The sequence below is a fragment of the Gracilinanus agilis genome, chromosome 2 (assembly GCF_016433145.1).
Source record: "Gracilinanus agilis isolate LMUSP501 chromosome 2, AgileGrace, whole genome shotgun sequence".
NCBI lineage: Eukaryota > Metazoa > Chordata > Mammalia > Didelphimorphia > Didelphidae > Gracilinanus > Gracilinanus agilis.
In genome coordinates this window covers 317,353,431-317,366,051 of record NC_058131.1, presented here as the reverse complement: position 1 = coordinate 317,366,051, position 12,621 = coordinate 317,353,431, and the positions used below count along the sequence as shown (strand labels likewise).

General features: G+C 36.4%; 1 protein-coding gene across 1 annotated transcript in view; it reads right to left on the bottom strand.

The window, feature by feature from the left end:
• The window catches only part of MAPKAP1 (MAPK associated protein 1), a 360,172-nt gene that overhangs the window by 178,668 nt on the left and 168,883 nt on the right, over positions 1–12,621 (bottom strand). The window contains exon 5 of the mRNA XM_044664232.1: positions 5,300–5,472. Within this exon, the coding sequence (XP_044520167.1) occupies positions 5,300–5,472 (173 nt within the window). The remainder of the gene's footprint in view (positions 1–5,299; positions 5,473–12,621) is intronic.

The following is a 12,621-nucleotide window of genomic DNA, read 5'->3' as shown; positions in this document are numbered from 1 at the left end:
GATAATATCAAGGGCAAAAAAAAAAAGTCTTTAACTTTGGCCCAAGGAGGCCAGATCTCCCCAATAAATGAAAAAAACCCCGAACCAACAAACAACAGTCCCCTTAATAGCCAGCTGTGTGATTGACAGGCATAAAGGCTTGCTCCATTTCAGGAAGCATTTTGTTCAGCATTCTAGTTTCCTTTGGATAAAGTGCCTCTTCTAGAGGAAATCAATTAGTGTCCTTCAGTAACCAATTAGATCTTTTCACACATGTACCTTCCTTCCCTCTTATTCCCCCCAAGCAAACCATGAACATTTGTTCTCTCTTCTGCTGAATATCATTGGCCTTGGTAAAACTGGGAAATGCTGGGGTTTAAGACCTTAGCAATTTACATTACTTTAAGAACTTACTAGAAGTTAAGCCCCCAAGGTCTTGAAGATTCTAAAAAAATTCCACACCCTTTCATTTCTTTCTGAGATTCCCTGCGCCAACTAGATTCTCTGGTATCCCGATGATCTTCTCCTCAGACGGATTCCGTAGAAAACCAAAGCCAGGATGCAGAAAGGAATTAAAATCCCAGCAAACACAGGAATTATAATTGTGTAGTCAGATGTGCACTCATCCACTCTTAATGCTCTCTTCCTCTCCTTCTTATAATAGTATTTGTCCCCTCTCCCTCCCATGCCCTCTTTGTGTGTAATAGAATATTCTATTTTCTTATTCACTCACGTTTCACTTGGTGTTCCCTGCTATTCACCCCCTCTTTCCCATCCCCCACGCCATCTTAGATTATTTAATGTTCCATCCTCACCCTGTGAATTATTCTTCTGATTACTATAATAGTGAATGTTATAATAGTGAATAGAGTTCACTACAGAGAATTATACATAACATTTATCTACATAGGAATACAGATAATTAGATCTCACTGAGGCCCTTAAAAAGGCAAATTTAAAAATTATAAGTTTTCTTTCTTTCCCCTCTGTATCTTATTTACCTTTTCAGGTTTCTCTCGATTTTTGTGGTTGGATATCAAACTTTCCATTTAGCCCCGGTCTTTTCTGTGCAAATACATGGAATTCTTCAATTTTGTTGAATGCCCATACTTTCCCTTGGAAATATATAGTCAATTTTGATGGGTAGTTGATCCGTGGTTGCAGGCCCAGCTCTCTTGCCTTTCTGAATATCGTATTCCAAGCCTTACGGTCTTTTAGCGTGGAGGCTGCCAGATCCTGTGTGATCCTGATTGGTGCTCCTTGATATTTGAACTGTCTCTTTCTGGCTTCTTGTAAGATTTTTTCTTTTGCTTGAAAGCTTTTGAATTTGGCAATAATATTTCTAACCGATTTCTTCTCTGGGTCGAATGTAGTGGGTGTTCTATGAATCCTTTCGATGTCTATATTGCCCTCTTGTTGTAGTACTTCAGGGCAATTTTGCTGAATAATTTCTTTTAGTACGGAGTCCAGGTTTCTATTAATTTCTGGTTTTTCTGGAAGACCAATTATTCTCAAATTGTCTCTTCTAGACCGGTTTTCTTGGTCTGTCACTCTCTCATTGAGATATTTCATGTTTCCTTCTATTTTTTCAGTCTTTTGACTTTGTTTTATTTGTTCTTGTTGTCTTGAGAGATCGTTAGCTTCCAATTGCTCGATTCTAGCCTTTAGGGATTGATTTTCGGCCATAATCTTCTGGAATTCCTTTTCAATCTGGTCATTTCTGGTGTTCAATTGCAAGATTTTACCTTTTAAACAGTTATTTTCTTGCCAGATCTCTTCCATTTTCCTCAAAATCTCAGTTTTGAACTCTTCTATAGCTTGTGAGGAGTTTTCCTTATTTGAGGAGGGTCCGGATGCTTGTTTGTTCTCCTCCTCTGTTTGCTCGGTTGTCTGGATTTTCTCTGTGTAAAAGTTGTCGAGTGTTAAGGGCTTCTTTTTCTTGTTGTTATTCTTTCTTTTCTGACTTTCCTGAGGTTGGGTAGCCATCATTAGCCCAGCAGCTTCTCAGGTTTATCCTCGCGCTCAGTGTCTGTCCGCGGTCTATTGGTACCTGAGGTCTGAGATCTGGTTTTTTCCAAGGTCAAGCCCCCTAGTGGACCCCCTTGCTTGATCCTCTGCAGGAGGTTCCTTTACAAGTCTCAGGGCGCTGCTTCCACAGTTGTATACTGGTCTGCACTGGTTCCCCACTCAGGTTTTCAGAGCTTTAGTTCCTGGCTGTGTCTGCCTCCACCCACGCCTCCGCCAGTGCCTGTGCGCTCTGCGCTGGGCGTCCACTCTCTGCCCTCGCGCTCAATAAGCTCTGGCTTATTGGGGTCCTAAATCTTGCTGCTCTCAGGAACAGGCCCCGGAGCTGCCAATGACTCAATGGGTGCCCCAAACTTGCTCTATTTCTTTTTAGCTGGCTTCAGAGCTATAGATTTTGTGTGTGGAGGGGGTGGGGGTGGGGCGGTTGCTCAGCCCGCGATTTAGTGAGAGCCCTTTATAGCCTGGAAATGTCTCGATTCCACGTACCTTCCACGCTGTGCCCTGTTGTGGGGTTCCTCCGTTCATCTGGACTTGTTTTTATGTCCCCTTGAGGAGTTTTGTATGTTTCGGTCAGGAGAGGTTAAGAGCTGCTTCTTACTCTGCCGCCATCTTAACCCGGAAGTCCCTTTTGAGATGCTTTTTAAAAATTGGTCTGGAAAGATATTCAGAAGTTTCAGGATTTCCCTGCTACTATGCTGCCATCTTGCCTCCACCAGGAAACTATGTTTATAGAAGTTCATGGAAACAGTAACTCTATGGAAAGAGGTTTAAAGGAGGCAACATGGGAAGTTGACAAAAACCTTGAGTTAGGAGATGGGTTCAAAATGAGTTCGGCTAGTTATTACATGTTTAGCCTTAGGCACCTTGTTGGGCCTGAATCTTCACTTCCATAAAAATGAGCAATCTGCACTCTTTCAGTAGGGTGGTGGGGAAAGCAGAGTGCAGAATGCAGCATACACTAGCTAATAAAGAGGCAATTTGACTTGATTTTTATTTACTTTAGCAGTACTCAAGTGCATGGCTGAGTATGCCTGGAAAATGTCTATGATGGAAAAACACAAGGTGTAGATAAAACTTAAAATAAGTGGGTTGATTTTAAGTATTTCTAAGGTCCATTCCAACTGTAAAGACTATAGCACCTCTTTCCTTTTAAATGGGAAATACCATTTAGTAAAAATGAGACAAAATATACACTTATAGTCCTAAGATAATAAAATAACTAAAAGGTTCTGAGCCTATTTTTTATTAACTTCCTTAGAGGTTTAAAGATAAAATATAAAAGAATTGCACGGGATGAGAAAGCATGTGGTGGTATACGCTCTATCAATAAAGGGAGTACCCAAAAGGATGCATTCAATCTTTTTTGGAATACTGGTATAGTGTCGTAGAAAAAAAAACCCAACCTATTGTATTTAGTGTCAGAATCTTTTTCTCTTCAGACAAATCATTTCTCCTCTACAGGCTTCAGTTTATTGACCTCTTTAAAAAAAAAATAGGTGGGGCAGAGTAGGGCTTGAAACAGATCATCTTTAAGGCCTAGTTCAGCTTTAGCACTATGATCCTAAGAACTAAACTCCATTTGTCCATTCCAGAATAAATAGAACTCTTAACAATGTAACACCAGCAGTACAAGTGAAAGGGAAAAGCTTTCCAGGTGTTATACAGTTTTACTTTGTCTAAACTTCTGAGAAACTATCAAAAAGCCCTGAGGCCATGCTGCTCCTCTTTGTAACCTCACTCATCTGCTCCTACTCTTTACACCTGGAATGCTTCCCCACCCCTCAATCTCTGGTGAGAATCTAACTTTCTATATTGTATACAGTAACAGCAACAGGAATAATCAAGTGTGATAGACTTAGCCACTTCCAGCAATACAAGATCCAGGACAATTCTGAAGGACTTATGACAAAGAATGTTTTAAACACACACACACACACACACACACACACACACACACACACACACACACACACACACACACACACACACACACACCTACCTTTCTCTAAGAGTCAGGTTAAAGGCTCTACTTCAGGATCTCCAAAACAAAAAGAGACTGAAGGGATTCTTCCAGCTCTTAATTACAACATTCTTCAGATAAGGATAACAACAATAAGAACTATTATGATAATCAACAGAAATCTGAATTCAAACCTAGCCTCTTACATTTCCTAGCTAGGTGATCCTGGACACTTAATCTCTGTCTGATTCATTTTCCTCCAATATAAAATGAGGATAATAAAAGCACTTACCTCCTAGTGGTAGTTATGGGGTCAAATGAAATATTTGTGAAGTGCTCAGCACAGTGCCTAGATATAGTAGGTACTTAACAAATACTTGTTCTCTTCTCCCCTCCCACCCACCTCCACCTACTTCCACTTTTATGTGGCAAGTTAAGGTTTACACAATATATTCCTCACAACTCTCACAAAACTTTTTATAGGCATCCAAAAACTTGCATCCTCCTTCTCCTCTCCCCTGCCCCATAGTGCTTTGTTTTTTACCCCTATCTTGTTATCTAGTCCAACTTCGTTATATTATGGATGAGGAAACTGAGGGTCAGAAAATTTAAGTAATATTCCTCAAACTACTCAAATGTTCAGTGAAAGGACTAAGGGGACAAACAAAGAGTCCTCTAACTCCAAATCCAGGACTCTCTCCACTGTCCCATACTGCCTTCTCATCTCATCTTAGGATACTTGCACTCTGAGAACAGTCACATAAGGAAAATGAGGGAAAACTCAGTAGGGAAGAAGCAGCAGTTAAAAGGCCTGGGAATATTATTGATATCTATGTTTTATCCTCTCACCTAGTCTGTAAAGCCTCCTAAATACTGTGATAATACTTAAGTATCTGAGTCTTATATACAAGAAACACATAACAAATATTTGTTGAAATGAAAACAAGTAGCTCACATCTATATATGCACAATATTTTACATTTCACAATATATTTTATATATATCATCGCATTTAATGAAGACTTGAGGAGTACAGAGACTTTATAACAAAGTACATTTACAATATATAAATCATGACCGAATCTGTTTTTATAGTATTTTTAGATTTTAAAAGCCCTTTTCTCATGGCCACTCTGGAAGGTTGATCATGCCAGTATGATAATTCTCTTTACCTTACCCAGTTAAAACTGGGCCTTAGAGAGAGGCAAAGTGACTTACATAGAGCGACATAATTAGTAAGTAGTTTATGTTTATAAATATTTCTCTAGCTATTCAGAGTAGACCGATAAGAAGAAAGTTGGACAGAAAAGGGAAGAAGAAAAGAAAAGAAATTACTTGAGCTTGGGTTCTCGTCCTTCACTTGTATACTGCCAGCAGATGAGGCCGATGAGGTCATGCACCTTGGCATGGGCTATGGTCACAACTGTCATGGGTAGCAATCTATCTTGACTTGTGTGCAGTGGGAGGTAGACATCAATTTTTTTGGTTGCAGTGGTCCCTACGTGACCCTGTGGACAAAATATACAACATTAGACATATTTGCTAAAGCCAAGAATCACATAACAATCGCTCCCAACACCAGTTTTCAGTGACTATCAAAAAGTAGATTTTTTTTACATCATAATTTAAAACATACTTGTGCTGAATATTGTGTAAACACACACAATCTTTTCAAGGAAATATTTACATATGGATAGAAAAAAACCAGGACAGTTAGAAACCCATGAAGAACACATGTGCCCCAAAATTGAAGGATAGCTGAATAAAACTGTGGCATATCTCCACAATGGAATTTTATTGGATCATTAGTAATAGCCACTATAACCTTCTTCTCTGCTAGAATTGAATGAGAAGAAACTGAATAAAAATAAACATAAAAGCTTACATTTGGATCGAAAAAAACCAATTCACAAGTACAAGAGGGAGGGAGGAATGATTAGACAGCTGACCTAAAAAGATCTGTATAATGAAAATTCAATATAAATCAACATTTGAATGATAAAGCAAATGTGATTTTCCAGCTGCATTAAGAAATGTGGAGTTTATAACAACAGCATTGTCAAAACAAACAACTCTGACTAATGTAGGGATCAACCACAATTCCAGTGGACTAATGAGCAAGAATGCTGCCCACTTCCTAACATAGAAGCTATGGACACAAGGAGCAGAATGGCATTTTCAGATGTGTCCAATGAAGAAATTTGTTTCAATTGACTCCAAATATTTGGTACAAATGTTTTGTTTTCCCTTCTATCTCAATGAAGAAGGAAGGGAGAGGAGTTAGGGAACTGCAAAGAGAGGAAAAATATTTATAAATGAAAAAAAATTTTTAATTAAGAACCAAAAAGGCACAGAAATCCTTATTCAAGGAATAATACTTATTATTACTTTCTCCAATTTAAAGCACATTTGTATTATTTTGTTCATTTTTGGTTCACACATTGGTTTCTAAATTCCTTATACATCACTACATCAGGTCTGTTAAATAGCCCTCTTCCCATTTCTCACCGAAATTCTGTTGACATCTATATAAAAAAATAAAATTTTCTCTTTATGTGGTTTTTATTTTTTAAGATTAGGTCCTGGGATAAATAATCTTGATAAGTTTTCTTTCTGAACACTTTCATTCTCACTTGATTAGATTGTTTAATCCACATTTATCATTATTAAGAATGTGTTTTTCTCCATTTATTTGTGTTTGCTGCTTTATGTCTCCTTTTCTCTTTTAAGTCAGTATTTTGTCACCATTGATGACAATATATACCATTCATATATACAATTATACCATTCATTCTTGCTAATCTAGTCTTCACAAATTCTCCCTAACTGTACTCCCTTTTACTTATTTATCTGGGTCTAATTCTCTTTTTACCATTCTTTTTTACTCTTTTTAGCTAAGGTAAGGATGTAGTTCAGAATATGCCTTCTTTGGATTTCCTTTGTTCAAATCTTTTACTTTTTTGAGAGGGGAAGGGACTTCCCTTCAAAATATTTTCCTTTAATTTGCCCTCTTTTTATTTTCCTTTTCTTCTATTTTATTCTGAATTATCTAATCAGGAGTTTGGAGTCTTCTTCTAGGAATTCTAGTAAAGCTTGTGGCAAATCCATGATTTCTTTGAGACTTGGTTTATAGATGATATGTCGTCCCCCCCGCCCCGAGTTTGAATCATGAAAATCACTGGCTATATAATATTTCTCAACTTTTTTTCTATTTACTCATTTTTCCAAGTTTATTTCATAACAAGAATTTTATTTTGGGACTAAGTGCTATACACTTCTGGAAAAATATATCTTCTTTGTTGTTTGTTCTATATTTTTTGAGTAATGAGCATTGTGTCCTTCAAGGACCTCAAAAGCAGCTGGATAGCACACTATATACCCTGGTGATCAACACTGAGTCAAACACAGAGTACTTCCCAAAAGCTGCCTTCTCAATTCAAGACCTGCAGGCTATTGACCCAACTCAAGGTCAAGGCAGCATAGATTTGGTTATCCTTGATCAGACCTAGCAAATTCTCTCTTTAACTCCACTATCATAAAACTGTACTAATAAATCATATCTAGTTTATTTTTTTTTTCCTTTAGTGCCTCCTTCTTAGAAATATCCATTTAGGAAGGAAGCAATGCTAAAAGGAAGAAGTGTCACACATAGTGGGAAACACTGTATGTCCCAAATTATAAACCTTGGTTCTAATCTCTCCTCTTACTTACCATGATAGCTCCCCACAATTAAGATCAGGCTATCTTATCTCTCATATTATGTCCCCTCTTTGATCCTGTGTGCTTACTGCACTATGAGACTCATACAGGCCCTCTCATCAGGAAAAATAGTCTTTAAAAGTAACATTTTCTCAATCCCACCTCTCCTCAGTTAAAGTTCCACCTCCATCATTGATAGCCAAACTTCAAAGGATATTAATTTGAGTTGCAGCTGTAACTTTTTTTCAATTTTACTCTCTCTCATATCCATTTTGGAATATACTATTCCGTTCTCGTCTATTTCTCATGAATGATTTTTTAAAATCCTGCGATATATAAATCTACATTTCTTTGTAGCTGAAGAATCAATTTCCTAGCTTCTTGCAAAATGTGTTATTTACCATTGAAACTGTAAAATAATCTGACCACAGCATGTAGCTTCAAAACTGGGATTTTTATATAGTGGTGACTCTGCATGTTCATAAGATAAGTTCCTTGTGTGGATTACCAAGTGGAAATGACCTAATAAAGCCAAATGCTCTAATTTTATAGATGAGGAAATTCAGGGAGAGAGAAGGTTAAGCAATTTGCCTAGGGTCACAAAGCTAGTATCTGAAATAATATTTTGATGCATGTTTTCCTAACTCCCAAATTCAATGCCCTATCCATTGTGCAATACTGTCTCTTGAATTCAAAAGTTCTAAACAATTTTCGTGTGTGTGTGTGTGTGTGTGTGTGTGTGTATCTGCAACATGGCATCTTTAAGTTGTTTGTGGGCAGCCTGTCTTTCAAGGTCAGTTGCTTTGATTTATATAGGCCTCATGTTCTTTTAAAGCTGTTGCCTTTTTTTTCTCTTTTGTAAAAATTTCCAAAACTTTCGCATTTTACATTCCAAATCTATTCTCTCTCTCAGAACCTTTGCATCTTTGCTAAAATTATCTACTGTCTTTTAAATTATTTAAAATTTTTTAAAATGCTTTTTTATTTTTAAATTTAGTATTCAGAGCTCTGATTTCCTAACTAATTTAATTCCTAACACTTTCTTTTAAGTGTTTTATTTCTCTTTCTGTAGTTTTTCCACTGTAGGTTTGTGATCTCTGTGCAATCTACAAAATTTACCTACTTCTCTGAGAGTTCTAATTCATTTTTCTTTACATTTTAACATTTGTTTATAATATTCTACTTAAAACATTTACACATTTTCCTTCAATCTTTATGAACTCTTTATCATTGGTTTACACTGCTTATGAACTAGATTTTTTTTGTTCAAATGATCTCCCCCTTGATTTTTCAGTATTTCTGCCCTTATTCTATATTATCAATCATTTGTCATTGATTTCTGACTTCACTCTTTTGCCCTTGTCACTGTTGTCCTCCTGAGACTGGCCAACTTCAGGCTGCTCAGAAGTGTGTGGGGGCCCAGCCTAAATCCCTGACCTAGAAAAAAAATCTTGGTGGAAAAGTATAGTCCTAGATAAGATTTTATTCGCCTCTTCCTCATGTTGAAACTCCTTTCCCCTCATATGGGCTCCATTCTCTGCCCTTTCCCTTTTCTTTTTCCTGAAAAAGCAGAATCAGTAATATCTTTTATGAGGGTGAATTGTGAAACTCAAAAATCACTGTGAAGGAAAAAGAAAACAGACAGAAATTGATACAATATATAGATGGACTTCAAGCACAAACCTACATATTTTTTTTTACTCATAATAGGTTAAGTATTGGTGATAACAAGTGGTAGATCTACAAATTTAAACTCTTGGAAATGATTTCATGATATTTTAAACTTTGAGTGTTGTTTCTGTTTTATCTTGTGAATTCAGATTTAGTTACTCTATAATTGGTGTAGACTTCATTTTCTGCGGTTTGGCAATTACAGAAGTTTAAGGATAACAACTTCTCTGCTCTATTAATCATAAGATCCCTTAAACCCACATTTTAAACATCAAGATAATCTAAAAATGTTTTGTGGCTACAAATCAATGAACACTACCATCTCAGAACAATCAAAATTGAAGGAAGCGTTCAGATAAAGAAATAAAAATAATCAATAAACATGAGAAAAAGTGTTCTAAATCTCTTATAATTAGAGAAATGCAAATCAAAACAACTCTGAGGTACCACTTCACACCTAGCAGATTGGCTAACATGATGGCAAAGGAAAGTAATAAATGTTGGAGGGGATGTGGACATTAACGCATTGCTGGTGGAGTTGTGAATTGATCCAACCATTCTGGATCTCAATTTGGAACTATGTCCAAAGGGCTTTAAAAGACTATCTGCCCCTTGATGCAGCCATATGACTGCTGGGTTTATACCCCAAAGAGATAATAAGGAAAAATACCTGTACAAAAATATTTATAGCCTCACTAATTTGTGGTGGCAAAAAAATTGGAAAATGAAGGGACGCCCTTCAATTGGGGAATGGCTAAATAAATTGTGGTATCTGTTTGTGATGGAATACTTTTGTGCTCAAAGGAATAATGAACTGGAGGAATTCCATGTGAACTGGAACAACCTCCAGGAACTGATGCAGAGTAATAGGAACAGAACCAGGAGAACGTTGTACACAGAGACAGATATACTTTGGCACAAAGTATATAACTTATATATATAGTATATAACAGTATATAAGGTATATAACTAGGCAATACTTTCTACTTCCTTCCTACATTTTTTCTTTTACTATAACTCTATTAAACTAAATTGTTAAGAGCGGCTAATAGACTCTTGACTTAAAAGTTAATTTTTTAAATCAGCATCCACAATATTACTTTAGAACTTTCATATTTAGCATAAAAACTAAAATTTAAAATCTTATATTTCTAAGCCAGGAAGACCAAAAACAGAGAAGGAAAATTATAGACCAATCTCCTTGATGAATGTAGATGCAAAAATCTTAACATACTAGCAAAGAGACTACATCAAGTTATCACAAGAATTATTCAGGTGGACTTATACCAGGAATGCAAAGCTGGTATAATATTAGGGAAACCATCCTCATAATTGACCACATCAATAATCAAATTAACAGAAATTACATAATTATCTCAATTAAGGCAGAAAAAAGCCTTTGACAAAATACAATACCCATTCCTATTAAAAACACTAGAAAATATAGGAATAAAAGGGTCTTTCCTCAAAATAATAATTACTATTTATTTAAAACCATCACAAGTATCATCTGCAATGGGGATAAGTTAGATGCTTTCCTAATATGGTCAGAAATAAAACAAGGATGCCTATTATCACCACTATTATTTAATAATGTACAAGAAATGCTAGCTAGAGCAATTAGAGAAGAAAAAGAAGTGAAAGAAATTAAAATAGGCAATGAGGAAACTAACCTATCATTCTTCATAGATGATATGATGGTATACTTAGAGAAGCCTAGAAAACTGACTAAAAAGCTAGTGGAAATAATTAATAACTTTAACAAAATGGCAGGATACAAAATAAACCCACATAAATCAGAATTTCTATATATTTACAACAAAAATCAGCAGCAAGAGTTAGAAATAAAAACCAATTTAAAATCACTTTAGACAATATAAAATATCTTAGAATCCATCTGCCATGATAAACATAGGAATTAAAAAAAACAACCACAAAATACTTTTCACACAAATAAAATTAGTTCTAAACAATTGGAAAAACATTAATTGCTAATGGGTACGACTAGCTTATATAATAAAAATGATAATCCTACATAACTAACCTAAATTAATTTACTTATTTAGTATTGTACCTATCATACTACCAAAAAACTGTTTCGTAAAATTAGAAAAAATAATTTAAAAATTCATCTGGCAGAAGAAAAGATCAAGAATAGCAAGGGAATTAAAGGAAAAAATGTGAAGAATGGTGGCTTAGCAGCACCAGATCTATAAAGTAATGATCATAAAAACAATATGGTATTGGGTGGCCCAATGGAATAGAATAGAAGTAAATGACCTCAGCAATCTAATGTTTGATGAACCCAAAGATTCCAGCTTTGGGGATAAGAACTCAATATTTGACAAAAACTGCTAGGAAAACTGAGAAACAGTATGGTAAAAATTAGGTTTATATCAATATCTCACAGCCTATACCAGTGATGGCAAACCAATTGCATGGGTGCCAAAGATGGCATGCAGAATGCTCTCTGTGGTCACTCAGCTGCTTCCCACCCCAGTTTGTTATAGAAAGGCAGAGCAACTTGGGTTGAGTTGCTCCTTTTCCCCTTTCCATGCCTAATGACATTTTTTCACATTACCCACCCCTGCCTTAGCAGCCCAATGGGAGCACACAGCGGGTAAGGGGAGCGAGCAGCTCACAGGTGGTAGAGCTAGAGAGGAAAGGAGGGCTTGGGTCACTCTCCCCTACACTTGCTGTGGATATTCCTCATTTCACCCACCCAGCAGTCTAATGGGAGCTCTTTCCTTCCCCTATGTAGGGTAAGAGGGGGGGGGGTCAAGGCACACCTAAGCATTCAGTGGGGGGTGGGGGAGCAGAACACTTGGTCTCTGGGGATGTGGGGTAGTGAGCATGACACTCGGTCTAGGGGTTGGGGTAGAAGCGGGGCCTGGCACTCCATCTCTAAAAGGTTTGCCATCACTGCCCTATACCAAGATAAGTTCAAAATGGGTATATGACTTAAACATAAAGAGTGATATTATAAGTAAATTAGGTGAATGTAGAATTATATACCTGTCAGATATATGGAGAATGGAAGAATTTAAGACCAAACAAGAGATAGAGAACATTATAAGATGTAGAACGAATGATTTTGGTTATATTAAATTAAAAAGATTTTGTACAAACAAAACCAATGCAACCAAGATTAGAAGGGAAGCAACAAACTGGGGAAAAATTTTATAACAAATTTCTCTGATATAGGTCTAATTTCTTAAATATACAAAGAAGTCAAATCATTCCCCAATTGACAAATGAGCAAGGGATGTGAATAGGCAGTTTTCAGA